At 43.6% G+C, this 27,832-nt stretch overlaps 1 protein-coding gene across 3 annotated transcripts in view; it reads left to right on the forward strand.

Annotated features, from left to right (window-relative positions):
- Nucleotides 1-223: 223 nt before the first annotated feature.
- Nucleotides 224-27,832, forward strand: part of aig1 (androgen-induced 1 (H. sapiens)) — a 41,429-nt gene continuing 13,820 nt past the window's right edge. For 2 of the 3 annotated variants that reach the window (XR_004574745.1, XM_010882592.3), the window contains exons 1-3: nucleotides 224-439; nucleotides 6,131-6,286; nucleotides 14,865-14,966. Coding sequence is in view for 2 of the 3 variants with exons in the window: in XM_010882592.3 (XP_010880894.1) it covers nucleotides 299-439; nucleotides 6,131-6,286; nucleotides 14,865-14,966 (399 nt within the window). In the remaining variant the exon portion in view is untranslated. Of the gene's footprint in view, nucleotides 440-6,130; nucleotides 6,287-13,829; nucleotides 13,908-14,864; nucleotides 14,967-27,832 lie in introns of those variants that run through there. The other variant, XM_029114660.2, reaches the window with a different exon arrangement.

Below are 27,832 nucleotides of genomic sequence, written 5' to 3' on the forward strand. Positions count from 1 at the left end.
GACTATAAAGACATAATTGAAGCAGCTTCTGTATGCATGCAAAGCATCACGCAGCGGTCCTCATCTCATTTTGGAGAGGCTGCGTTCTGTTTCTATGACAACACCCCTTGTACCGCTCCACCTCTCTTCCCTCACGCTCTGCGCCGCGCACATCTCGTACGCAACATCCTTACGGTCTGCACCCTTTCAACTCGGACCCCCCCCCCCCCTGCATTGTGCGAAACACAGCGGCATATCACGCTGACAGCAGGATAGGCTATAGCAGGAGACGAGACAAGGAAACAGGGAGAGAAAAAACATGGCGCTCATCCCATCTCAGGTGCTAAGGGTAGCAATCCTGCTTTCCTATTTCTCCATCCTTTGCAACTATAAAGCCATTGACATGCCCGCGCATCAAACATACGGCGGTAGTTGGAAGTTTTTAACATTCATAAACCTGGTAAGTGTAATATTGTTCTCTAGACCGGCGCCTGGTCATTCAGAAATTTCTAGCACGCTATGGCATGGTATATAGCACAGTCAGTCCTACCTCCAGTGGTTGATACGCCCACCCTCGGTGTGAAACGTGTCTGCTGTGTTATTGTGCTGCCCGTTACAATGTTTTGTTTCTTTCAGCGTTGAAACGTATTCCTCACATTTTTGGGCACCTGTTACAGTCATAAAAGCTCACACCCACTGAAAAGGCTCCCCTCTTCATGGTTGTTGATGCACCCAAGCCGGTTGCCTTCGTTGTCGGTCATTGTAATCACATCATGAATTGCAATTAAGGAGCCAGCCGTGACCTTTAGGTATAGGCCAACCAGAGACGATATTATTTAGATAGCAACATCCCGAGCTCAAATAATTAGTCCCGTGTTAGTTATACGCAGACGTCCTTTTAGGAAAATAGTAGAGACGTCCTTTTAGAACAACAGTTTTATGAAAACACGCTGGATATTTTCATTGTCTGACTTTCTGTGTCTTGCTGGTATTTTTTAAGAGCAATTTGTTTTCCAGAAATTACATTTTACATTCATTTAAATCATCTGCGCAAACACACACACACACACACACACACACACACACATCATAACACATGTTCATTGATCCTGATGTTCTGTCAGTTGTTCAACAGATGACTCATGTTTTCCACATTAGAAGCCCACTGTTGAACTATTTCACGACTATTTTTATGGCAATAGTGCTAAATGCAATAACAGCAATAAACATGTTTTGTTATTGTGCATTACAACATTTCTTTTTTAAGCCTATGCTATAAATCATGACACTACAAAGTGTTTGTGTGTGTTTGAGAGAAAGAGCGATAGAAAGAGAGGGACTCTAAGCCATGTTCTCACAATGACAGTCAGTGGCTTCCAGATTGCAGGCCTGTCTATAACTGAGGCAAAGCAACTAGCAAGGTGTTTCCTGTAGCACTCATTGTGTCTAGGTATTGATATTCATTACCTTTTAATTGTCCAGTGTGATTTGTGGATTCAAATAAAGTATTCAATATGTGTGTGTGTGTGTGTGTGTGTGGCAGGGAATCTTTAGATTAGATTAGATTCAACTTTATTGTTATTGAACTGTACTGTACAACAAAATGCAGTTAGCATATAGGAGATGTATCTTTTAAGTAAAGTGTATGATACAAGTAGAATGTATAGATGTGCAATGAAGTCAAATACAGTGCAAAATGGCAATTCTAAATGATAAATGAAGGCAAATAGGGGAGGGCAAAAAATATAGAAATGTACTAGATTAAGTATATGTACCTGCAGGTGGGAATTAATAGTTCTGCAACGAGGCAAATGCAAGTACAAATGGCAATTTTGACTGTGCAATCGAGCAAGTTGGAGGTGTTAGACAGGTTGTACAACTGAAATGCAGGGATAGCAGCAATTAGATTCTGAGGTAGACATGTGGATGTAACATCAGAAAAAAAGAATAACAGGTATAAATACATATTCTGAATGTGCAGTGGAGGCATGCAGGCGAATTGAATGTGCAAGGTAGCATGTGCAACTGAAATGTAGACATGATAAATTACTGCCATAATTATACAGTGAGGGATAAAAAGTATTTGATCGCCTGCTGATGTTGTACGTTTGCCCACTGACAAAGAAATGATCAATCTATAATTTTAAGGAACACCATACTAATACTGTGTTTGACCCCCTTTCGCCTTCAGAACTGCCTTAATTCTACATGGCATTGATTCAACAAGGTGGTGAAAGCATTCTTTAGAAATATTGGCCCATATTGTTAGGATAGCATCTTGCAGTTGATGGAGATTTGTGGGATGCACATCCAGGGCACCAAGCTCCCGTTCCGCCACATCCCAAAGATGCTCTATTGGGTTGAGATCTGGTGACTGTGGGGGCCATTTCAGTACAGTGAACTCATTGTCATGTTCAAGAAACCAATTTGAAATGATTCGAGCTTTGTGACATGGTGCATTATCCTGCTGGAAGTAGCCATCAGAGGATGGGTACATGGTGGTCATAAAGGGATGGACATGGTCAGAAATAATGCTCAGGTAGGCCGTGGCATTTAAACAATGCCCAATTGGCACTAAGGGGCCTAAAGTGTGCCAAGAAAACATCCCCCACACCATTACACCACCACCACCAGCCTGCACAGTGGTAACAAGGCATGATGGATCCATGTTCTCATTCTGTTAACGCCAAATTCTGACTCTACCATCTGAATGTCTCAACAGAAATCGAGACTCATCATACCAGGCAACATTCTTCCAGTCTTCAACTGTCCAATTTTGGTGAGCTCGTGCAAATTGTAGCCTCATTTTCCTATTTGTAGTGGAGATGAGTGGTACCCTGTGGGGTCTTCTGCTGTTGTAGCCCATCCGCCTCTAGGTTGTGCGTATTGTGGCTTCACAAATGCTTTGCTGCATACCTCGGTTGTAACGAGTGGTTATTTCAGTCAAAGTTGCTCTTCTATCAGCTTGAATCAGTCGGCCCATTCTCCTCTGACCTCTAGCATCAACAAGGCATTTTCACCCACAGGACTGCCGCATACTGGATGTTTTTCCCTTTTCACACCATTCTTTGTAAACCCTGGAAATGGTTAATTAGATAATTGCATTAATGAGAAATTTAACAGGTGTTCCTAATAATCCTTTAGGTGAGTGTATATTTGAACAGTGAGGGACAGAATAACAACAAAAAAATCCATAAAAACGCATGTCAAACATTTTATAAATTGTGAAATAAGTATTCAAACCCTCTGAGGAACATGACTTAGTACTTGGTGGCAAAATCCTTGTTGGGTCAGACGTTTCTTGTAGTTGGCCATCAGGTTTGCACACATCTTAGTTGGGATTTTGTCCCACTCCTCTTTGCAGATCTTCTCTAAGTCATTAAGGTTTCAAGGCTGATGTTTGGCAACTCAAACCTTCAACTCCCTCCACAGATTTTCTGTGGGATTATGGTCTGGAGACTGGCTAGGCCCCTCCAGGGCCTTAATGTGCTTCTTCTTGAGCCACTCCTTTGTTGCCTTGGCCATGTGTTTTAGGTCATTGTCAGGCTGTAAAACCCATCCACGACCCATTTTCAATGCCCTGGTTGAGGGAAGGAGGTTCTCCCCCAAAATTTGACGGTACATGGCCCCGTCCATCGTCCCTTTGATGCAGTGAAGTTGTCCTGTCCCCTTAGCAGGAAAAGCACAATGTTTCCACCTCCATGTTTGACAGTGGGGATGGTGTTCTTGGGGTCATAGGCACCATTCCTCCTCCTCCAATCACAATGAGTTGAGTTGATGCCAAAGAGCTTGATTTTGGTCTCATCTGACCAGAACACTTTCACCCAGTTCTCCTCTGAATCACAGATGTTCATTGGCAAACTTCAGACAGGCCTGTACATGTGCTTTCTTGAGCAGGGGGACTTTGCAGGCGCTGCAGGATTTCAGTCCTTCACGGCGTAGTGTGTTACCAATTGTTTTCTTGGTGACTATGGTCCCAGCTGCCTTGAGATCATTGACAAGATCCTCCCGTGTAGTTCTGGGCTGATTCCTCAACATTCTCATGATCATTGCAACTCCACGAGGTGAGATCTTGCATGGAGCCCCAGACCAAGGGAGATTGACAGTTCTTTTGTGTTTCTTCCATTTGCAAATAATCGCACCAACTCTCACCTTCTCACCAATCTGATTGATTGATTGCTTCTGTGGACAGGTGTCTTTTATACAGGTAACAAGCTGACATTAGAGTGTGCTCCTAATCTCAGCTCGTTACCTGTATAAAAGACACCCCAGAGCCAGAATTCTTTCTGATTGAGAGGGGATCAAATACTTATTTCACTAATTAAAATGCAAATCAATTTGTAACATTTCTTACATGCGGTTTTCTGGATTTTTTTGTTGTTATTCTGTCTCTCACTGTTCAAATAAACCTACCATTAAAATGATAGACTGATCATTACTTTGTCAGTGGGCAAATGTACAGAATCAGCAGGGGATGAAATACTTTTTTCCCTCACTGTACTAATGTGAATTCCAGGCCAGTATTTAGATTTTCCTTCAAATTGTATGTAATAAAAATGTCCAATGTCCTATTACACTTCTAAGATTCTTATGCTTATTGTTTTTTTCTCTCAAAGCAGTTAGCTACTCAGACAGGTCGTGGGAACTGTAGGACATTTAACATCTGCAGTAGGTACCGACCTTTTGAATAACTGGTTACATTTTAATTAGTATTTTAATTATTGCAGACAATGAATATATTTTATACATTTTATAGTAAAACATAATCTTTGCCTACAGAAAAATATACAGCTTATTTGCGGCTTTAGAATCAGCTGTCTGTCTGCACCTACTTGGTTTTGTCACTTTCTATACTTGACTGTCTGACTGTGATTTTAGCCTGTAGAAATGTTTTTGTTTGGGCTCATCGATAATTGAGTGTGGGGTTCAAATTTAGGTTTCCATTTGGGGGATACATGAGGAACCAAACACAGGGTTGTCAGTTGGGGGTGCTAAATCGATCAACAGATATAGAAGAATTGCTATTTAATACAAACCGTGTGATGCATATGCCTGTCTCTAGACCACCCAGCCCAGTTCAATCTCTCTGGACAGCACTGCACATGTAAAGGGTCAGGGGAAGTGTAGGACAGTGCATAATGTCTTTCCAAGGGGCTACCATCCTGACAGGCTCTGCTAAATATGGAGGTTATTAGGTTCCTAGACATTACATTGCTCTCTATTAGTCTATATTGGGCTTACTGATATGCCCTTAATGCTCTTCTCTAATGTTACATAGCTAATACACGTTGGACATGTTCAGGCTTGTTCAGGCTTGTCATTGCCTTGTGCTGTTGTACGTCATAACTCCTCACTCTTGTGAAACGTCACTGGTTCTATCTGTGTCTCTCTTGTTCATACGACTGAAATGTTCTCCTTCCTAGAGGCCTCTGTGGTCTTCACTCTCCCAGCTGCAGACATTTGAGTTGTGTCCAGCAATACTTTATGACCTGAGCTCCAGTCCAGGAATTATTGTGGTTGCTCCTAAGTGCCTGTGATACAGGGCAGAGAAAAGAGCCTGTAGTGCTAGTAAAGGGTTTTATGCTTAGCTTTTGGCATTAAATCCCAGTGAGACCTCTGTTTTTCAAACCCGTTGCATTTGATCTAATTGAAAGAGAACCTGGGAGCCATTTGCTTTTAGCAAAGCCTCAGGTTAAACGCGCTGCTTACAGAGGCAAAAGAGAAGTAGAAGATATAAAGACAAATCTGAAAAGTCCTAAGAAGTGAAATAACAGTCTTGCATGTTAGCTAATGTCAGACTAATGCTGTTGCGTGGTGCTAAGATTGGATGATATGTCCCGGCTTAAGGAGATAGACATTGAAAGAATGGGGTTTATGAAATACATAACATGTTTTAGAGGACACCTAAATGAACTCCTTTGGGATAATACATATCAGTGTTTTAAATATATTTTTTTAATCATGTGCTTACTATGAGTATAATGCTTACTATCCGTTTTTAATGCACTGGTCTTCTTTACCAATCTCTGTGGATTTAGATGATTTTTTATGTTACAGAGCAGCTCCTGGAGCAGCTATATATATATACTGTTGTCTGATCTGCTGTGGTTGTCTTTAATTACACATCTGTATGTCTTCTCCTTGGCTCTAGGTGATCCAGGCCGTGTTCTTTGGCGTGTGTGTGCTGACAGATCTGTCCAGTCTGTTGACCAAAGGCACTGAGAGCCGGGAACAGGAGAAGCAGCTCAGGAAGCTCATTGGCCTTCGGGACTGGATGATGGCCGTTCTGGCCTTCCCCGTCGGCGTGGTGAGTGGTAGTTACAATACTATATCACTGGTTTCTTCTCCAGAATGTGATTGTGGTGTATCCCCAGCTCAATAGCCATCCAAGTTGTCTATTCTGTATAGCACAAACAGATCTAGGATGTTTCCTTCCATTGTATGCCAAAATTCATGACAGTTCTTAAAGTTAATTGAGGGAGAAAGAAACAAAATACACTGTTAATGCTCTGCAGTGACTTAAATTAGACCAGGATGAAGGTCTCATGTAGTCAGTCAGCTCCTTAAAACAGTTTTGGGTTCATACATTTTTAGAGAACAAGTCAAAAGATAGGCCATTTATGGATAAAAGAAAGATACTTGAAGAAACAGGCTTTGCAGCAAAGGCTGCATGCTTCACTGAATTGTGTTCTGTGAATTGTGTTCACTGAATTGTGTCTTGAACACTTTAACGTATATTATTTGGGTAAAAAATTGTAAGTCTTCATACAATTTTCATACAATCGAAGACTCTGTTTTTGTTTTCCTACATGAGACATATGTTAGCCTTTAGTGAATATACAATGTAGGTTCGTCAAATCACAGGTGTAACTAAAAGGCTTAAAGAACAAAAAGTTCCCAAATATTAAAGAGTCCCCAATTTGGAGAGCTGAGAAAATCATGTTGGCACAAAACAATTATAATTCTTTAATGAGTCTGCCATTTTTAAATAACCCCTTCAATTTTCTCAAATAATATACTACACTGCCAGGTTTTGTTCTGGCAGGAAGTCCAAATAGCTTGTTGGCATGGAGGTGACATTTAATTCTAGTTTTGGAGACTTGGTGCCCCTGAGATGCAACCAACTTTAGCAATTCTCCAGCTGTGAGCCTTGGATAAAAATGTATACCTCAAACCATTCTCCTCCTTGTGTGTGGGGGCAAAATACGCTTTGGTCATCTTCCAGGTGGATGGTCTTGCAGTGGAAAGCGTTTCTCTACTCTTAAAAGTATGGTGGCGATTTTGTGATGGTGTCGGCCCTGGGATATTTGTTTGGATCTTGACATTATGTCAAGTACTAAGACATTTTATACTAAACCTGGGTTATCAATGGATCTTCCAGCAGGACAATGATCAAGCTCCCTCCAGATCCAGACAAAAATGTCCCACTGAGAGGTTCAAGAGGCTCCTCTCTGTCTTCCCTTTGTTGATGACTTTGTCAAACCAAGATCATTGTTGACGACTTCCACGGGTTCACACAGCCTGGGTCCAGTTGTCCCTTGGATTAACCACTTTTTCCCAGCTATCTTGAGATGTTTCCTGCCACTAGTTGATGTCCAGTTGACTGACAATCTGCCCCCTTGGCCCCCTTATCTTATTACTTTTTACTTATTACTTACCCCCGGGGAATAGTTGATCCATCATCTCTTGAGGCCTTTTTCCCTTCCTGACCTCCAACATCAAGTTATCCTTCATCACCGGATGTGTCCTTTTCTGATGGAAGCTCCCCTGAAGAAACCAACACTTGCTTTAGCATCGGTCACTCAGCTGAGGCCCCACTCCCCCACCGGACTCTCTCTCTTCTCTTGTCATCCTTTTACATCCTTTTTACACTCAACAGTGTTTTCCTTTTCCTCTTTTTACACCCAGATGTTACACATTCCTGCATGTCTGTCTGACATCTCTGCTGGGATGTTGGCCTACCACCTCAAGCTCAACCTTGACAAGACGTAACTGCTCTTCTTCTGGAGAAGGCCTTATGGCTTATCACTATTGATAACTTCAAAGTGTCCTCCTCCCAGAGTGGAAAAAGCTTTGGCATGACCCTAGCCAGCGCCCTATCATTCTATGCAAAAATCTATTTGATGACTCACTCCTTTAGGTTTATACTCTACAACATTGGTAGAGCACAACCTTAGCCCACACATGATGAGTTACTACTGCAACTCTCTGTTGGTGAGCCTCCCTGCTTGCACCATTCAAAACCCTGCAACGTAACAAGAATGCTGCGGGCCACCTGGTGTTCATCATCTTTGCAAGTTCTCCCATCTCACCCTGCTCCTCCACTCACTTCACTTGTGGCCTTTGTCTGCCGATCAGTAAAGGGAACTATGCCTCCCTACTTTTAGGCAATGCTTAAGCCCCACAACCCTACCTCACCTCACCACCTCTGGTATCGTGCCCCATCAAGAACCATTGGAGAGCTGATCTCGCACAGCCCAAGCAAAGCTCTTCCCTGTCCTGGCACCTCAAATGTTAAACCAACTTCACTTTTAGCTTGGACAGCAGAGTCCCCATCCGTTTTCAAACTGTATCAAATATAACTCCATAATTAACCTGCAAAATCAAAAAACAAAGGTGCTTAATTGGGAACACCGTGGCAGCGTACTATATGAAAGATGCAAGACACAAGTGATTATTTTAGTCACACTACTGTGCGAAAAGGAATACAGAGACATTTAGAACACTCAAAACATTTAACCATCCCTGTTTGAGACGTCGAAAAGAGCTTGGTATGAGTTCAGTGCTCCTCTCTTTTTTGGACCCTCTTACTGTGCTTCTGCCTTTTGGTCACTTAGGCCTGCGATCACGCATGGACCAGGCGGTAGTCTACATGCTGCACTTCTCATATTCATTTGCACAATGACTCTCATTCACCTTCGCCTTTAAACGCCCAAACTCGCCAAAGATAACTGTCAGTAGCTAGCTACTACCTATATTTTACTTGTGTAACTTTGAGCCGGATTGTTTATCTTTGCAATTTATTTCTTTGTTTGCTTTTTCCGGATTATTAGCTTACATTGTCTATGGAAAATTGCAGTTTTCCATTGACAATGAAAAGGCAGATCAACTATGTGATAACATTCTGGCAATGTAAATATTTAATTGATTTCTTTAGCATTTTGTTTTGTGTATGCCAATGATACTGTAAACCTTGGGATGGGAGAAAGATGAGATGACAGTATGAAAAACGGGATACAGCCGTAACCCGTAGTGCCTATTGATTAGAAGGTCCTGTGTACCGTACTGTTGATTGTACACACAATGCTGACCACATTTTCATCACACTTTTACAGTGTCTTTCCATCAACTTTTATACAATACAAAGTCAAAGAAAAGATGTTGACTGCACTCATGAATTATGGTATTACAATTTTTGGGGGGAACGTTTATAATTTTAGTCTTACAAATATTTTAAGGTTAAGAGATTATAAGAGCAAATACTTTTAAAAAGAAAGGTGTCAAAATTATTGGCATACATTTTTCATACTTCATTGCTCTCCCCTGAAATTGAGATGGCCAATGCAATATGCATGTATTTTTGGTGAATTAACTAATTGTCACGTTTACGGAGGCGGAAGCAAATGCAGGGTGGAAGAAGGTTTTAATAATAAAAGGAAAACAAAACAGTGCCGTGCACTACAGATACAAAAGGACAATACACCGAAACACAGGACCTGGGAACGTAACAATACATCAATGACCGACCAGGACAGGGACAAAATGCCAGAACCCATTACATAGACTAACAACAGGTGAGGGCTAAACACAGGTGAAAGGAATAAACTGAATTACTGAACTGAGAACAGGAAAGACCAAACAAGGACATGTCAAACCAAGAACACACAAAACACGGAGCGGAACTGTCCCATCCGGCTGGGACAGGAACAGGAACGGACGGAGACCCGGCCTCAGTGCGAGGGTCAGGCGATGGGTCCGGAGCAGGGAGAGCCGGAGCCGGCGGAAGATCAGGAGCCAGCGGAGGATCAGGAGCCGGAATAGGGAGAGCAGGACCAGGAGTCAGAACAGCAGGCTGCGGCCCCACCTCGGGAGCAGGAAGAGGTAGCAGCCCTGCCAGAGGAACAAGAGGAGTCATGGGAGCTGGAGGCGCCAGGACAGGAGGTGCAGGAGGAGACGGCAGCCCCACCTCGGAACCCAGAAGAGGTGGCGGCCCCGCCACAGCACAGAGAATGTAGCAGGACAGAGAGTGAGACAGGAGCGGGGTGTGGAACAAGAAGCCAACAAGAAGCCATCCTCTAACCACTCTGGTGTTGGTGGTGGCTGTGGCTCCTCGGGTGACCCCTCTGACTCAGGGCCCCTTGGAGGGACCCGTACAGGCTACTGCCTGGCCAGACCACACGGAATCGGGGAGGCTGAGGAACAGGGCGTAGAGCAGGCCAAGGAGGACTCGGGGAGGCTGAGGAACAGGGCGTAGAGCAGGCCAAGGAGGACTCGGGGCATCTTGTTGCCATCATTGGTGAGGGCTAAACCCAGGTTAAAGGAATAAACTGATTAACTGAACTGAGATAAGGAAAGACCAAGCAAGGACATGACAAACCAAGAACACACAAAAAACACGGACCGGAACAGGCTTGGACCGTTACACTAATTCTTTGTGGATTTGACCTTGGGATTATTGTGTTGAAGGAAGATCCACTTAAGGCAAAGTTCACAGGCAACTAGGTTTGACAGAAAGGTCCTAGTACTTGGTAGAGTCCATAAAACTGTTGACCTTTACAAGAACCCCCGAGAAGCTGAAGGTCAATACTCCACCAATATATTTTACTGTAGGTATGACTTTCTTGGGTGTCATGCCACAGCCTTTAAAACAGCAGTGAGCAAGCAGTGTACCAGCAGCTGAGCCCTGACAGAAAAAGGAAACGCTGTGTGTTTGTCTTACATTTATATGCGCTTGTATCCGTGATCGCGATCTGATAATTACTCTGAAAATATTTAAATTGGGTCTTTGTGGCTGTCTCTTTTTCCTGTTGTAGGCAGAGGTGTTTTACTGAGTTATGGTGAGGTGGTGGCAGTTGGCTGGGGTGCCAAGACAACAGGCACTGAAGGGCAAATATTTGAATTATAGCGCAAGGTACTGGTTGCCAATATGCTTGTTGTTTTTTCAGGCTTTGAATCCAAAGAGAGGGACATAATTTCATGTTCACTAACTGACCTAGTAACTGTGTGTGGAGGAAAATGTATATTGGGTGTCATATCCTCATCATGATATGCCACTCTTTCCCAATCCTGGTCCTGGGGACGCAAAGGGGTGCACGTTTTTGTTTTTGCCCCCTAGCACTCACACAACTTTTTCAAATGTTGCCTTACCACTCACACACTTGATTGACATAATCAACCCATCATCAAGTCTTTAATTTGAATCAGGTGTGTGAGTGCTGGGGGCAAAAACAAAAATTTGCACCCCTTTGTGTCCCCAGGACCAGGATTGGGAAACAGTGCGCTATGCAGTTAACTAAAGATGTTTTGGCACTCTTCATTAAACTGAGCCAAAATGTATTCAAAAAATAAACATCAAACAATGACTCCTAGGTTATTGAAAGGGGGAGCCGTATCCTGTCATTACAACACAAAAAAATTACTCAGCAGTGTAATTTCTTCGGCAAAACATAAGGTTTCAAAATTATGGGCATCCCTACAATCCTTGGAGACTCCTTGCCCAGGACACTCATTTTCAGTGAGTGTTTTTTGCTGGTTAAATAAAGGTTAAATAAAAAAATATTTATATTTTGAGAAGCCTCCCCTGGAGTGGATAATAGCACTGAGCCTCTTCCTGTAAAGACTGACAAGATTGGTGCAGAGCTTTTGAGAGACCTTGGACCAATCCTTCATGCAGCATATTTTCAGATCCTTGGTAGTCTTAAGTTTGAACTTGTGGACTGCCCTCTTCAATTCAGATCACAGCTTTTTGGATTCAAGTCCGGAGACTGAGATGGCCCTTGTAAAACATTGATGTTGCAGCCCCTCAACCATTTCTGTGTTCATTTTGATATATGATTGGGGTCATTGTCTTGTTGAAAGGTCCATCCTAGGCCAAGTCTCAGTCTCCTGGCAGAGGCAACCAGGCTTTGGTCTAAAATATCCTGGTACTTAATAGAATTCATGGTAACTCGTACATGGACTACCATTAACGATGCAGTAGTTAACGTGAACGAATAATGAACATGAACAAAGACATAAACAAATGGTTTATAATGATAACCCATACTTTATAAATGATTTACAAATGCATTAACTAACACTGTTCATGTTGACACAGGACATTAACTCATTTTCTGCAGGAACACACAGTTTGTACTGTAAATATTTGTTAATATTGGTACAGGACATCCATTAATGTAGCTGGTTGTTTGAATGAACAATAGGCTAACTAATATACGTTATTCTGCTGCAAAAGCACCCTAATGCATCAATGATCCACCATCATATTTTACTGCGGGTATCAGGTGCTTTGTTGCCAAATATGCTGATGGTGTGTATGGCCAAAAGCAAATGGAGATCAGAAGAACCTTCAAACACATTGGCCTTTGTCTTTTTTTTTGGGCCCCTGAAAAGGCGGGGCACAGACGACTTGAAGGTTATTCCGATCCCCATTAGCTTTGAGCCAGGGCATCAGTTACTCTCCCTTGGGTCCACGTGTGCAATCAAAGACCCGGTTTACCAGAGGTCATGAGAGGTGTTCTATGAACTGAGCATGATCCTGTGCTTGTCTGCGTAAGTGGATTGTAAAACATGAATCCTCTGAGAAGCAGTGTTGAGTGAGAGAGAGGCGACGTGCTGCTCCATAGGTGTCCTCTTAGAAACCGGGGACCGGTTGCTAGCATCACCAAGCAGTGCAGGCGGCTAGATGGTGAGTCACTTGGCGCCAGACCCTGTATGAGATTTGGCCACACATTTCACTCGTTGCGTGTCATTAGCATCTCCGCGTATACATGGAAACAAGCCTCAGTCAACGGGAATGCTTTGTGATGGTCATCCATGTATGTCTGGACAGTGTGTGCCCTTGTGTGTGTGTGTGTGTGCACGCGTACATTCTCCCAGCCTTTCCCCATGATGAAAGAGGAGAGTGTGCTGTCAGGGCACGATAGCGGGGCTGTCTCACATTTATCCGATTGAGGCGCAGATGGTGGACCAGGTAATTCCATCCCTCCAAGCCGGGGCTTTGGATGGTTTGGCATGTGGACCGGCCTGCGGGCCCCTGACGGGACCAGGTGTGGTTTCCCCACAGGCCTAACAACGTGGAGTCCATGCAGTTAAAATGAGTGAGGGTGTGGAAACGTGAAATGTCTAAATAAACTGCCTGTCTCAGGCCGAGTCCATTTACTCGCACTCCGCACCTCGGAGAGGAAAGAAGAAATGCTGTCTGGATGTCGAGGGGCTTTAATAGGCTGCTCCCTCTGAGTCAATGCCCTCCATTCAGCAGGCCTGCCCGCCACGACCTTGTAGCACAGCCTGTTTATTTGGTTACAGCGGCAAGTCATCTCCTCTGAGACTTACTGGAAAACATAGATCCAGCTAAATAATGTGTGAGTATGAAGCAAAACAGGATTCTGTCACATTGCTAATCGAGGTTGATTAATGCAAATAGGTTGGGTAGGGTCGGGAATAGTTGGAACTGTCTGGATCAAAGGGATTACAGGCAGAGCTGGAATTCCTTCACCAAGGAAGCTGCTCCACTCCATGGAGCTGGAACTTCAAATACCCCCTTTTAAAGTTTGTACAGTCGACAGTAACATGCTTGTTTTTGCAGTACGTTTGATCTCCTCACCAGCTTACTGCTGTCCTTTTTACAGGAGGCATACAGAGCTTGTGAAGACGTTTCGGGATAAGAGACAAGGAGCGGAGAAGTCAGCTCTTAGGGATTAATTATGGTATGCTGATATGAAAACATTAGCTCTACCACTGTCGCTTTGCTTTGCCTGACAACATTTAGTGTTGGTTCGCCTCTGCGTTATTTCGGAAGACTGCCATCCAGCCAGCCTTTGAAGGTGGGATAGATAAAGGACTTTTCAGTAGCCAGTGCTTACATCTCTGTGTTCCAGTGAAGCAGATTGTGGGGGGCGGCTAGGTCAAACTCAACCCAGGGCAGGCTGGTCCTGGCAGGGCCACTCAGGGGAATAGAAGAGCCTGGAGACAACAGAACCACCTGATTTTCTGGGAAAAGTGTATGAAAACATGTGGAATGCCATGTATTGAGACGGAATAAAACCGGGCTGGATATGGTCTGGAAAACATCAATAATCCATTGCATTGCCAGTTAAATTACAGACCTAGTTGGAAAAATGTCATAATTGATCATACTTTTCACACTGTATCTCCCTATGTCATCACTGTGTGTGTTCTATGACATCACTATACCTCTATGAAATCACTATGTTTAATATCCTTACTGTCTACTATTTCATCACTATGTCTCCTATGACATTGCTATGTCTCACTGTGAAATCAGTACGTTTAATATCCTCACTATGTCTCCTATTTCATCACTATGTCTCCTATGACATGGCTATGTCTCACGGCGAAATCAGTTCGTTTAATATCCTCACTATGTCTCCTATTTCATCACTATGTCTCCTATGACATTGCTATGTCTCACTGCGAAATCAGTAAGTTTAATATCCTCACTATGTCTCCTATTTCATCACTATGTCTCCTATGACATGGCTATGTCTCACTGCGAAATCAGTAAGTTTAATATCCTCACTATGTCTCCTATTTCATCACTATGTCTAACATTCTCACTATGTCTCCTATGACGTCACTGTCTCCAGTGTCTTCAGTATGTCTGCTATGTCCTCACTATGAGTCGTATGTTCCTGTCTTTACAGTTTGTGGTGACCATGTTCTGGGCCCTGTACTTGTATGACAGAGACCTGGTGTACCCCAGGCTGCTGGACAACTTTATCCCCCAGTGGCTAAACCATGGCATGGTGAGTACTGTCACACTACTATTCTGATATCAGACCTGTTATAGCCTTACTTTATTCATTATTCCATACAGCTAGTACAGGGTGTTGTGGCATACACTGGGGAAAAAAAAGAAAATGTTCCTTTATGCTCTAAATATTTGTCCTAAAGTCAAACGTTATTTAGACCCAAAGATATATGTGAATTGTATTTCACCCAACACTGTTCACTGCAGCTACATTTGTCATCTGTCATAATTTATTACAGTTAAAATGTTGTGGTATTTATTATACTGTAGACCAGGGACCATTTTCCCTTCTCTATTTAAAAACCCACATAGAAAATAAATAGGCATTTGAGGGCATATCTGTAGCCCCAGGAACATCAGTCACAGTGGACAATGGGCAGATAATGATGCCTAAGCGCTTTTTATAATAGCAGACAAGTAGCAAGGCACATCTGGTTCCCTTCAATAATCTTCTCTATGGTCATATTGACGTCAGTAGTCAAAACAATGGGAAGAGGTTTTGGAACTGCTGATATCAATCAGGTGGAAACGAAGCCCTTAGGCTGGCACAATTAGATAATAGGCTTGTTATTCTAGCAGGTGAGACTGGTGATTGATGGATGCGTTCAGTATGTGTATGGCTGGGTATGTGTGTGTGTGTGTCTGTGTGTGTGTCTCTCTTTTGGCTCCAGAATCAAATTCAACAAGAGTCAAGCTTCCATCTATGTGCATAGACAGTGTATGTAAGGTTAAGACTTCTCAGTGGATGTTTTGATAAATATGACATGCTGTAGTGGTCTGAGTCTTGGCTAGCAACAAATAATATTACACAGACTGGTTGCTACATAACAATAGCTGTTTTCACAAAGACTCAAAGAATTCTGTGGAAACAATTTTGGTTAAAGTGTGTCTAGATGTCCAAGGCGATATTTTGATGATATTTATTGGAGTTTAATGAGCCGTATTACCAAATATCAGCATAGATTTGTCAGTCAAACTTTGGAATATTGCCTTGTTTAGATCGTAACTATGGATATGCAATCTTTCCGTTCGGTTAGGATCACGTGAGGGAGATGCATGGGATATTTTTCACTGCTATGCAAAGGTTCCAGTTTTGTTTCCTACCTTGACCCATATTTACAGCATTGTGTCCCATGACTGTTGCATGTTTTCATGTTCCAGTTTTGTTTCCTACCGTGACACATATTTACAGCATTGTGTCCCATGACTGTTGCATGTTTTCATGTTCCAGTATTGTTTCCTACTTTGACCCGTATTTACAGCATTGTGTCCCATGACTGTTGCATGTTTTCATCTTCCACTTTTGTTTCCTACCTTGACCCATATTTTCACAGCATTGTGTCCCATGACTGTTGCATGTTTTCATGTTCCAGTTTTGTTTCCTACCTTGACCCATATTTACAGCATTGTGTCCCATGACTGTTGCATGTTTTCATGTTCCAGTTTTGTTTCCTACCGTGACACATATATACAGCATTGTGTCCCATGACTGTTGCATGTTTTCATGTTCCAGTTTTGTTTCCTACCGTGACACATATTTACAGCATTGTGTCCCATGACTGTTGCATGTTTTCATGTTCCAGTTTTGTTTCCTACCGTGACCCATATTTACAGCATTGTGTCCCATGACTGCATGTTTTCATACGTGTGAATAGTTAAGTCCAAATTGCTTGGATCGAATACTGAAATTGAGATCAAGACTCAAATTGAGATGTGGATATTTTTGGTTGGCATTAAGACAGCGCTAGTGTCAGACACCTTGTTGCACAAGGTGGGTTGGCGTAAAACATTTGAGATACAGTACCAGTCAAATGTGCTCCTATGTTAGTGCCAATTTCAGGCAGTGCTGGAAAAGCTCTTTAAGATCAACCAAATGCAGGATTTAGTGGTAACGCGGTTGGTTATATGGAATTAATTTTGACATTGGAAAAACATCCTATCCAGCCGTGACACACACTGCCCATATGCACATAAGCACAAGAACTATGTGCCTGTATACTTCCTGTTTGGAAACATAAAACTTTTTTCCTAATTTCATTTCAAACCAAACACAGCTTTTGTTTTCCCTCTATGTTCACCAAGTAGTCAATAAAAAAAAGTTTGGGAGCATCAAAATAATGAGGAAATATCCACTTTTATCTAGGCTCTGTTGCGTACGTTATGTACTTCCTGTTTTGGGTTAATAGTGGAAAAGACTCCACATAACTTGAAGCACCACATATTTAGCCGTGGTGCATTTCTTGAAGGTCAGCGAGGTGTCAGGTCTCCTATTTATTCATCAAAATCCAGGCCTTTTGTACCCAAGCCAGCTGCTGTGCGCATAATTCTAGTTGTGAAAATAACAAAAATATATCTGACACACCTTTGGCGCTACTGACAGGCATAAGATTTACTGTAGCGCTGGCTTAAAGTGATGATAGTGCCTCGACAATGAAGTGAGCTCACATGACCCAGTTCACCCCGGCACAGGCACACTCACAGAAAGTGTCCTGGTCTCCAGTCCCGCTATGTTGCTAAGGGCCAACCCCAAGAAAAAACAACAATGGGTCCAACCGCTGAAAACAATTAAAGATATGCGAAGCCTCTAGATATGTGAGGTCTGTTCACTGGACAGGTGAAGACTGCAGCACCACAGTTACTCCATAGTAAATATTTTGCTGCATTCCATGGTACCGCGTCTGTTTGTTTTTCCCTGCTGCCATGGCAACTGTCTCCCGCTCCCTTCAGCGACAGAATCCTGACTGTTTGGCAGCCTGGCTAGGTTTGGCCTGGCACGTGACCGCTATTACAGTACTACAGAGCAAGAGAATGGGGCCGAGCTCAACCTTATCTATCACCTCATCACACTGCTTATCACAGGACTTCTGGCAGAAGATTCAAATATACGCAGGCGGCAAGATCTAACGAAGCACAGGGAAGTATTTTTCACCCTGTCTGCCAGAAAATGAAGCCTTGATGCACACAGAGCAGTACAGGGGAGAAAGGTGTTGATAGAAACCTGGCCTCACCTTTCCCTTGGGTGGGAGGTATGAGAGAACGTCCTCACGTTGCCCATACAGAGCACCGCTTTACACAGCGAAAGATTACGTTATTCTAGGCATGCTGTACCTAATCAGACATACTATGTAAGGTCTGATTAGGTACAGCATGTAGGGCTGTCCAAATGATATCCCACTGAATGCCCTAGTAATGATCTGTTAATGTATGCTGAATATACCACCTTGAATATTAATGTAAAGTAGAGTTATGTGGCTTCAATAGTGTGCCACAAAAAGTGTAGATCTGCCATCAAGAGATTTGCCTTCAAGAAGAAAAACAAAGGAAAAGAAAATAAACCAGTGTGAATTGTGGAGCATTTGTCACCAAAGCGGGAATATTCTGGAACATTTTCCTTAGCGTACGTTTTGATGTTGTCAAACCCCGGCGCTGCATGTTTGGAAAACTTAACAGGCGTCCCTTAATGTGGTTGTGACAATTAGGGCAAAGTCCCTCCATTGCTACTTAAAGAGTTAGGCAATGCACATTCTCCACGAGAGATCCACCGAGCCGTCAGGAGGCAGTTTACTGGCATCAAACTCACTTTGACAATAATCCACATCTCAACTATGTAATTAGTGGGCTGCCGAAAGAGGGCTGTCAGAGAGGCCTCTCTCTGTCTCTTTACTGTAATGTTAATGCCTGCCATCTCCCACCGTGCACAGCCCAGGTTCAAAGCAGCTCCACTTGCATCAACACCGTAAGTAAACATCTTACGTTTCCCCCAGAGGAATATGCAGGGATGGAGCATGCTACCAATGTCCCGGTTCACAAAAACAGCAGTGAGAAAACAGCAACCTACTAAACACGAGGGGGATTGAGAGAAACTGACAAGTTGGAAGTGTGCTACTCTTATTGGGCCCCTGTGGATTTTAAAGGAAGCCTCTCTCGGTCAGGACAGCCTAATATTTAATTCAGCAGGTCGTTTCAGGGGACATTTGAATTACATTGTGCCTTTAGATGGACCTCATTGTCCAGTGCGGCCTTTGTGATTGATTGTCCCTGGTAAACACCCTCTATGTCCCAGCCGGTTCTTTAGTGACGCTGCGAAGTGTGAAGCCAGGGGACAATGTGATATACACCACAGCGCCCTTTCTACAGTAGCAACCCTCTGATTCCCCCCCACATCAACTATTCATGGGCCTTCTCTTTTATTTAGCGTACGTTCATTCTCTAGGTTCCTTTGTCGTGTGTCATTTTTTTACCTAGCGAAGTAGAAATGTGTTCAGTTAATTTTAAAGCGTTTACCACAGATGGTTGTACCAATAATGGTTGTAACGATGTCAGCTCCTCGCTCCCAACTGTTTCTTTCTATATATAATATGACTTTCCCTCACAGGCTTGATCTCTCATTCGTTTTGAAGTTAGTGAAGTGTCTCGCAGAATGCAACTCAACTGAAGAGGCTGTGAACTGTATGGACTCCCTCTTATACTGTGTCTGAAATGTTTTGTGCCATTTCTGTCCAATTCCTTGTACTGGATTTGTGGGCAGTCGTTAAGATTGGAAAACAGCAGTGCCCGCAGACATATGTGGAAAGGGCCCTTCACAGAAGATCCTCTCCAACTATAAGCTCCAGCTATGACTTTGGAGTTTGTTTAGACTGTGGCACGGAAGGGGATGGACGTTTAAAGTAACAGCTTTTACAGTCCCTACTGAATCTCTTGCAATACTAGAAGTCTCTCTGTATGGTTGCAATCGAACAGCACTCCCTTCAATAAACTGCTGTGATGATTCCAGCTTCCAATACACTTCTATGGTGTACACATTCTTGATAATGACATGTTTGGTTTACCAACATCTGAGAAGCTACATCCAGCCCCAGACAGCTCCGGGGTTCATGCACAGTGTATGCTCAACTTATGGTATTACCCAGACCAAGCATAAGACACTTGTACTATAAGAAACAGATGTGTCTGTTTTCAGGACTCTTCTCACTGCACACTGTACACTTGGATCCACAAACGTTTTTGGCGCAACCTCAAGAATGCAAACACAGACAAACTCCCCATCCATAATGAGATTAGACATAGCTAGGCCTAGCCCATTGTCAACCAGTATTCCCCCATTGTTACAGCAGTGCAGAAATTCATACAGTTAAAGATGGGTCTTGTTGTGGTGTTTCATAGGTCCTGGACTCATAAAGCACCACACAGGTACCGTCCAGGTAAGACAGGTGGCAGTCATAAGACGGCTTTCAGGTGGGCATTGCCCAGGTTAGCTGCCTGATACATCTTTACATAAATAAAAAATGTATTGGCTGACTTTAAATCGTTTTATTACAGATATAAAGGCCATTGTTGGACCTTCTTCTTTTGGACCTTGACTTCATTTGGATTCAATGCAAGACGAGGAACCATATAAAAAGGAGGTGTGTGCCTTGTGATAGACAGTTGCAAGAGAAGCCACCTCCCACCAGACAAGACACCGCCCCCCTAGGACCGCGTCCACCACTCAGTCCCCTTATCCTCCCTCAGACACGTTTTCGAATTTTGACCGACGTCACATGTCTAGACATATCCCTCAGGGCATTCCCACAGAAATCCCCAAGGTCCGTCAAAATGGGGAGAAGTCAATCACCTGTTGGGAGTTGTCATATGAGACGATAGGCGGGACTAAGTTCACAGAGCAGAGTACAGTATCTCCGTGAATGGCGGTCTAGTCATGCCTGCGGTGGTATTACAGGTAGCTGTAGTCATTGCGCTCCAGCCGACACGCTAGGGTTCCTGAGAGTACGCGTAACAGTCTTGTGACCTCACTGAGCACGTCTGTAATGGCTCCACTATAGGAACTACCCCAAACCGCACTCACCTTCCATTATCTTCCACTCCTGGTCATTTTCCCTGCCTGTCATTAAACTGTCATGTACTGTAAGTGTTAGCTTTTATACACTTACTAACTGCAGCCTTTTCTGTAAAAGCTTGAAAGTGACAGATGGGATCTGTCTGGTATTACTGGCCAGGATCCAGTATCTCACCAAGGGCATACTGTACCTAAGTCTTACGTAAGATCTGCTTGGTTGGAGCTGAGATGGTAGGGAGGAGGAGACAAGTGAAGAATAAGATGAAGGCAGGCAGAAATTGCTTTAGGACCCAGCTTTCATGTGTCCTTCCATTGGGTCCGTTTAATTTTGACTAACGCACGGCCTGTGTGGCCCAGTGTTTTCAGTGAGCTTGGGATCGAATACGTCCTACTGTGCTTCTAATAAAAGCAAGACCTTTAAGGAAAGCCTGGAACTTCATTGTGATTGTTTCTAGGCTATCGATGACAACACAAGTCTGAAGGTGCTAGCTATGCTTTCTTTGGGGAAATTCAACGGTCCCTGTGGTCCCTTTCCTGGATCAAGACAGAATAGTTTTTGGCTACTGGCTGAAAATACTGGTTCCAAGTAGAACATTTTAGATTTCCAGGTAGAAAACAGATTTCCTCACAGGTTCTGCATGTTAAATGCAAAACCCTCTGCAGAAAGGGTTTTATCTCAAACCCCAAAAAGTGTTCTACCTGAAACAGAAAAAGGCTTTTCAAACAGAGACAGCTGAAGAACCCTCTCGGGTTCTAGATAGGCTTTTTTTTTTTTCATGTACGCATCATGCCGTCTGACAAGACCTGAAGGGTGCCAGCAGAACCGTCCTGACGCCGGTGCCAGGCATATTCATCCGCGACGGCCTGTCATAACATGAGATAATCACATCAAGGCCCAGTGTTCTGTTCCCATACAGTACAATGCAATCATCCTCTTCTCTCCCTCCTAATGGGAGACATTACACAGCAACCCAATCCTCAGTGGAAAACCAACTGGCTCTGCTGCTGCTCAGGCCTCACAGGACAGCTTTCATTTGCTCTCTCTGATTACGCTTCAATGTAATTAGATGTTGAGGAGAAATCAAATGTAATGTTTTTCAGTGGGGAAGGAGGGAGAGACTGACGTTTATTTCATTTGTATAACATAGGACGTGGTGAGCTCCGCTCCAGTGATTTGTCATAACCAAAGTCTCCGCGCAATGTTTCTTATACATCTGACACTATACTTCAAGAATCTGCCAAGGGGTGAATGATCCGTCCCTTGTTGTCATAAAAACACCAGTAAATGCTTCCCAACCTACTTACCTTTGACCCTCAACTGAAATGTACATTAGGATAAGACTGCCTTCTCAAGCTCGAGGAAAACAATGCCTCTCTAGAAAAGCTCACTGTTTAGACCCGCGCCCTGGGAAGGCTCATAAAACCAAGGAGAGCATATAAAACATGGTGTAACATTTTTCGCAGAATTCTTGTGGGACTGCCATGAACTGTTCTTTATATCACCCTGGTATTGTTGAGGGGAAAATGGAGAGAGAGCATGGGGGAGTGTAGCGGAGGAGTGAAGAACAAAAAAAGAACCTGGCATCATTAGCTACTCAGCAGTGAGCCTCTCCCCGTAAACTTGGACTTGCTTATTTGGTTTAAGAGACATTGGCCGTCGCTCAGACGTTTTCACATCTGCCGAAATATCTTTGGTTCAGGATTCCAGATACGGGTTTCGAAGCGGCGCAGATGAGCCTGGCCCTGCGAAATCAGGGACGCAGCCAAATTTGCTGGGCGTCAGGCTGTTTTAAGAGTGTTCTCTGTCTGCTCCAGTTATGCCAAAAGAGTTGCGTATCCCAACAGACTTGTAAAAATAGCAGGTGAACCGAAAATGCGTACAGCAGATGTGTCAGGATGGTAGATACACTGACAAGCATGTGACCCATCAGACACAATAGTAGACAACAGTTGGGCATATATTGATCCCGCTGTGCTAAACTGTATTCTGGGCAAGAAGCAATTGGAAATATTGTCCAAGTCTTTCAAATTAAACTGTAATAGCAGGCATATGTATGTCTGTTATGGCCAGTGTAATACGCCTTGGAAAGCCACTCTTCCAATCAGCATTCGGTATCCAAACAACCTGTTTTATAATTTTTTAATAGCAATTTAGGATCCCAAATTATTAAAATGAAGCTTATTAGCTGATACGGATTGATCATCATCATTCCTTTTGATCACAGAGGGGCCACATTCTAATGAGCAACGTCCACTCTTAGCCGTCTCAAACACAGGAACAAATAGCACGGGTCAGGGTTTGGCTCTGCTGGGGTATTTTTGGAAAGGGCCTAGTCAGTGTCAGCACTATCCCAGGCTACATGTTAGGGGGCTGAGGTGGGGACGTGACAGGTGTCCGTGGCTGACGGGCGTCCAGACAGCTACTCCACAGGAGGCCCTGGGGTCATGGGCACTCTCTACCACAGCTCTCATCACCTGTGGCCCGGCCAACGTCTCTGAAGCCTGTCCTGTCCTGTCACAGACACATGTACATTCAGTTGAAAGCTAAAGAGGCCCACAGAGGTGCGGAGCTGCTCAGGCTGTCATCCCTACTGCGATGCCCTCATCAGGGACACTTCCTCCTGTGTCAGATGGGTTAAAGAACAGCACTGCAAAAAAGATAATCGATGTCGGAGTGTGCGTTTTTTTTCCTCTTTTTTTTTCTTGGCAAGAAACTGGAAGATTACAAGATGATGAAGGCTGTGGACATCTGCAGACTCAGCCGAAATGGAGGTCTTTTCTTACAGCCGCGGCTCTGACTAGCTCCTGACTGACCTTATTTAATTGAAAACAGAGAGGCAACTCATTGTTAAACACTTTAATGTAGTGCTCTCAGAGCCCGGCCTGCCGTGCAAATGCTTACCACGGGGGAACATTTTGAGGGGAGATTTAGCTGAAAAGAATCTGATTCTACCTTTTCGACAGTTGTGTGTGAAGTGGGAGAACAGATGTTCACGGTGTCTGAGAGAGACAGTTTCAGTTAGCCGAAAACAACAAACCCTGTTTTTCCAACAATTCATGTGGAGGGAAGGAAGGAGTGAGCGAAACAGAGAGACTGATGGATAGAGAAAGAGAGAGACATAGAGAAAAGGAGGGCAATGGGGAGGAAGAGAGAGAGAAAGAGAGGGAGAAAGAGAGAGAGAGAGCACAAACACACTGGTGTTCAATGGTATTGATTCTCCACCAGGAAAACAATCCTTTCCCGTTTGAAGTGTTCTCTCCTCTGCTATTTCCTTTTGGTTTGCAGACTGCTGGGGGATTACTTAAAAAAAGATCAATAATTGCATGTCCATTTTTCTGGATGCTAATATTTCAGGGCAGTTTGAGGCGCAGTGGTGTACAGTATCATGATTGAGTTGCCGGCCTCGTTGAGCCTGGAAATGTTACTAGGTTAAGTTCTCCCGTCCAAACCCTGTCATTAAAACGGGTGCATAGCTGGCTCACTAGCTCATCCTTGACAACTGGGAAAATATTTACTCATCTCGACCATGTGAACGATGCCCATTGTTCCCAAAGCTAGTGTGAAGCTCATTGCTTTTGTAAGTCAGTTGAAGAAACACCATTTTTTTTAAATTTCATTGAGTTACAAAGTCCTTTAGTGCGTCTCCCCACTTCTTCTGTGAATGTCCAGACATCTGTGAGCATCAGTTCACAGCCCTGCTGGAGACCTGGAGGGATGTATGTTGCATAATGACATTGTGATGTTTTGACGCTTTGCTTTTCTGTCATTTGTCAACCTTTTCTTGACATTATAAGGGTATTGTGGGCCCCCTCTCTCTTTCTGTGTCTCTCTTTCTTTCTCTCCCTCTCTCTTTCTCCCGGGTGTTTGTGTTTATAATGGCCTATCCTGTTTTAGCTCTGGACCACTTGAGTGAATTGTACTTATTTTGTAAGAGGGGATTTTCCACAGACAGTGCTGGCATCCATTCCTGACCACAGGCCTATGAGAGCTTCTCAATCTGGTGGAGAGAGAGAGAGAGAGAGAGAGAGAGAAAACTGCCACGTTAGATTAATGCGGGGGGCCTCAAAACAAGGCTAAATAAAAACGGGCCTGGGTCACATCAAATCCAGCACTGAAAAATGCACCGTCAGGCCATATCAACTGATTTTCACCCCCAGCCACACAGAGTGGAGGGACACAAACAGTACAGGCTCTCCTTTGGCTTGGACTTTGGTGTTTGTGGTGTAATGAGAATGTGCACAAGCCCTGGAGGTATTTGCTGGAGATTGCATTGCTGACAGGGTCAGAGGGGCTAGGGTCATGTGAGCCCCCCTGTTGACTGGTGGGTGCTGGGTGTTTGTCGTGGGGTGGGGTGGAGGAGACCCGGGTGCCAGCGAGGGTGGTGGAGAGCAGCAGGGAGAGAACAGCGTGGAGGGTAATAGGAGGGAAACTCTACACCCGACCTTGGGAGGGAGTGCTCTTTCTGTCACCCTAAACCCTCTGGGAGCCCTCCGCCAGTCCGGCAGGCATTCCATCCCGCCCCGCTGCGGCAAAATAACTCTGCCGTCCACAATCCCACAATGCCCTGACGGCGGCGCGGGCGCACAAACACAGCCTGGTCTGGGAGGCACACGAGGTGAAATGAGTGTCGCATGCGTGTCAGACTTCTTGTCCCCGGTTCAAAAGGCAACTGAGAGCGGAGTCAGTGAATCCTGCTCAGTCTAAATGTAAGAGCCACTATATCCCCAGTGTTTGTACATCTGTAGAGTACATTATGGACTTCACAATATGTCCCAATGGCCATTTACGCTCAAGTTCATTTATGTATTGTCTGTAAAGTAACGGAATCATTTGTGACATTGGAAAAGCCAGAGACGTTGTGGCTTTTGCAAATTAAACTTTCTCTTATTTTCTATTTATTTGTTCTCTGGCTGTCTATTGTGTGTGGTTATGACAATTACCATGTATGACATAGACTTTGAGGGCCTGAAAATATGCCCCCAGCGTTTTCGGTAGCAGACAACAATGAAAATAGAAGTGCAAGGAGCTGAGGCCTTGCAATACTGACCGTGGGATGTTGGGTTCAAATCCCAACCTGGATATACAGTGGATATAAAAAGTCTACACACCCCTATTAAAATGCCACGTTCTTGAGATGTTAAAGAATGAGAAAAAGATCAATCTTGTCAGAAATTTTGCCATGTTCAATGTGACCTATAAGGTAAACAGTTCAATTGAAAAACAAATAGAAAACTTTGAGGGGGAGAAATTAAAAATAAGAAGCTCACAATAACCTGGTTGCATAAGTGTGCACACCCTTAAACTAATGCTTTGTTGCAGCACCTTTGGATTTTATTACAGCAGTCTATTTGGGTAGTCTATTAGCATGGCACATCTTGATGTGGCAATATTTGCCCAATTTTCTTTGAAAATCCTGTGCACCGCCCTCTTCAGATCACCCCACAGATGTTCAATTGGATTCAGGTCTGGGCTCTGGCTGGGCCATTCCAAAACATTCATCTTCTTTTGCTGAAGCCATGCTATTGTGGATTTGGATGTGTGCTTTGGGTCATTGTTGTGCTGAAAGGTGAACTTCCTCTTCAGCTTTCTAATGGATGTCTGAAGGTTTTGTGCCAAAATTGCCTGGTATTTGGAACTGTTCATAATTCCCTCCTCCCTGACTGAGGCCCCGGTTCCAGCTGAAGAAAAACAGCCCCAAAGCATGATGCTGTCACCACCATGCTTCAGTGTGGGTATGGGGTTCTTTGGGTGATGTGCAGTGTTGTTTTTGCACCAAACATACCTTTTGGAATTATGGCCAAAAAGTTCAACCTTGGTTTCATCAGACCATAACACATTTTCCCATGTGGTTTTGGGTAATGTTCTTGGTAATGTCTCTGCAATATTTTCTCCACTTGATGATGACTGTCTTTACTGTGTTCCTTGGTATATCTAATGCTTTGGAATTTGTGTACCCTTCTCCTGACTGATATCTTTCAACAATGAAATCCCTCTGATGCTTTGGAAGCTCTCTGTGGACTATGGGTTTTGCTCTGAGATGCAACTAAGAAAATATCAGGAAAATCCTACTAATTTGTGATTTGTGATTAATCAGAGTCACTTTAAATGATGGCAGGTGTGTAATGCTTTATATTTAACGTGAGTTTGAATGTGATTGGTTAATTCTGAACACAACCACAGCTACATATAAGAGGGAGTGCACACTTGTGCAACCAGGTTATTGTAACGTTTTTATTTCAAATTTTTCCCACTCGAAGATTTCAGTTTGTTTTTCAATTGAATTGTTCCCATTATAGGTCACATTAAAGGTGGAAAAGGTTCTGACATGATTTATCTTAGTCTCACAAAAACCTGGCATTTTAACAGGGGTGTGTAGACTTTTTCTATCCATTGTAGCCATGAAAGCCTTGCATGAGACATTCTCCCCTAATTGCCCAATTGGGAAATTGAGGGCCTGAGTAGCTTTATGGGTATCTTGATGACAGATCATTTGTCAAGCTGCATGTTCAATGCAAATCACATTAATAAACATTGTCAGGGAGCATGAGAGCAAAGCTCATCATGGACAAGGTTTTCACATTGCAAGTCAAAAGAGATTAGGTGTGAGTAGGCCAATTGGTGGGGAAGGTTGTTCTTGGAGGCAGTGTTCAAACCACTTCCTCCATTGGCCAGGTCTTTTGTGAGAGAAGTCATCTCAGCTGTGCTAACCAAACTTTCTCTACCCTCCCTGAACTACGCCACTTAATCCTGCTTGGCCCTTAGGTGTTAGCCATTAGTGCTCACGTAAATCCATGCCGTAAATCTAGAGCCAGTGGTTTCACCGGGCCCTCAAGCTGTGCATTAGACCAAGGGCCAAATGCCATCAATTTTACAGTCAGAATTTTAATAGTAGACAACACTGATGAACAAGAGTACGCAAGACCCTTTCTGCAATTATCTAGGGGGCCCGACATGCAGAGGTGCCAGTCCCTGTCTTTTTTTATGCATGGATGTGGGTTCCCAGTACATCCACTGCACAATGCTT

This window comes from Esox lucius, chromosome 18 (assembly GCF_011004845.1).
Source record: "Esox lucius isolate fEsoLuc1 chromosome 18, fEsoLuc1.pri, whole genome shotgun sequence".
NCBI lineage: Eukaryota > Metazoa > Chordata > Actinopteri > Esociformes > Esocidae > Esox > Esox lucius.